The sequence below is a fragment of the Arachis ipaensis genome, chromosome B06, assembly GCF_000816755.2.
Source record: "Arachis ipaensis cultivar K30076 chromosome B06, Araip1.1, whole genome shotgun sequence".
Lineage (NCBI taxonomy): Eukaryota > Viridiplantae > Streptophyta > Magnoliopsida > Fabales > Fabaceae > Arachis > Arachis ipaensis.
Genome location: NC_029790.2, coordinates 29876576 through 29878170, shown reverse-complemented (window position 1 = coordinate 29878170; position 1595 = coordinate 29876576). Strand labels below are relative to the sequence as shown.

Sequence of the window (1595 nt, the reverse complement as noted above, 5' to 3'; positions counted from 1 at the left end):
TTGTAGCTAAATAAACAACTAAAAAAAAAAATATTTTTACCGTCTTTATACGAAAGATATCCTTATCATATACCAATCCTCAAAATATATGTAAGTTAAGGAGAAGCTCATCAATTTAATGTCTCAAATCTATATTAAATTAACTTTAATTTGAAAAGAGATAAATAGCAAATTGGTACTCGAAAGATTCTTATACTGATAAAATAGTACTTGACTTTTAATATTGACCAAATAATCCCCGAAAGATTTTAAAATTTGACAAAAATATCCAAACGTAAAAGCATGTTGTCACTTTAAACAGAAAACACTGATATAATAACCAGAAGAGCTTCAATGATGGTGGCAAAGAGTTTTGATGGTTGTTTCAGTGATGAGGGGAGCTTACAGTTGCAACAATGGCGTTTTTGCATCTCATCCATTCCTCAGAACCCGACTCAGAACCTGAACACATTCATGGAACCTTTCCATCTGCTCCCTTCCTTCCTTCCACTTTGGAAGAACTCCAACAACCTCAACAGCAGAGCAGAGAGCATAGAGGGTCGTCGCAGCTTCCTTCTTCTCTCTCTCATTTCCGTCCCTTACGGGGGCATGATAGTTTAGGGATAGATTTCGGGCAGCGGTGTCGGAGATGACGGTGACGAGGCGGGCAACGACTCCCTCAGCAATGAGTCCAACCTTGTTGTGGTCATCGAGGCTGAGATTGAGAAGTAAAGAGAGAGCATTCTCATGGAGAAAATTGTAGTCGTGGGACTCGACACAGGAGAGTAACAGCGTGATAATTTTCGAGTCGATGAGACGGTGACGGAAGAGTGAGTTGCGCTTGGTGAGTCGAGTGAGTTGGTGGAGTGAATCAAGCTTGGAGGAAGAAGAGGAAATGGAGGAGATGAGGGAAGAGATTCGGGCTTCGGGTTGGGGTGAGGAAGTGATGGATTGAGAATTGGAGTTGGAGAGAGGGTAAAGTTGGTTATCATCGCAGCAGCAAGCTCTCCTCCTCGCCAAAAACACTATCGGAACTCTCTGCCGCCATCACTGAAGCTCTTCTGATTGTCAGATCAGCGTTTTTCATTCAATGTAATGTCATGCTTTTATATTTGGGTGATTTTGTGAAATTTTAAAATCTTTTGGAGATTATTTTGTCAACAATAAAGATTAAGTACTATTTTATCAGCGCCAAAATTTTTGGATATCAATTTAGTATTTACCTTATTTGAAAAAACAAAAAAATACCATCACGAGGGTTTCATCAAATAGTGCTTGCATTGCACTCAAAGGCACGTGCTTAAGAAGTGGCACTTATAACTCTACACAGATCAATCATCAAATACTTGCACCTAACCAACATTATAGTTATCCAATCCATCCTATCCTATACATGTAGTAAACAATAAACAATTATTGCATAAAAGAGCATTAAACTCTTCCATTATTAACTGGACCATTACTTCATTTCTACTCACGGGGGACATCATCCTTTTTAGTAGGGTCCCATTTGCTATGATTGCTGCCTTTAGTTTGCAGCTTGTTTAAGAGCGTCTTCAGTTCTTCATATTCTTATATGTAATTAGAATCGAGAAACGTCATGGGTAAAACACAAA

General features: G+C 38.8%; 1 protein-coding gene across 1 annotated transcript; it reads right to left on the bottom strand.

The window, feature by feature from the left end:
• LOC107646845 (U-box domain-containing protein 8-like) lies at positions 412-1260 on the bottom strand. The gene is made up of 2 exons (XM_016350993.1): positions 1228-1260; positions 412-1017 (listed from the first exon to the last, which is right to left on the bottom strand). The coding sequence occupies exons 1-2, from the start codon at positions 1258-1260 to the stop codon at positions 412-414; spliced, it is 639 nt and encodes a 212-aa protein (XP_016206479.1).

Coding starts and splice junctions, on each gene's coding strand:
- LOC107646845 (XM_016350993.1), bottom strand. CDS start 1,260: ATGCAAGCACTATTTGATGAAACCCTCGTGATG. Junction 1,018..1,227: donor TTGATGAAACCCTCGTGATG/GTATTTTTTTGT, acceptor TGATGGCGGCAG/AGAGTTCCGATAGTGTTTTT.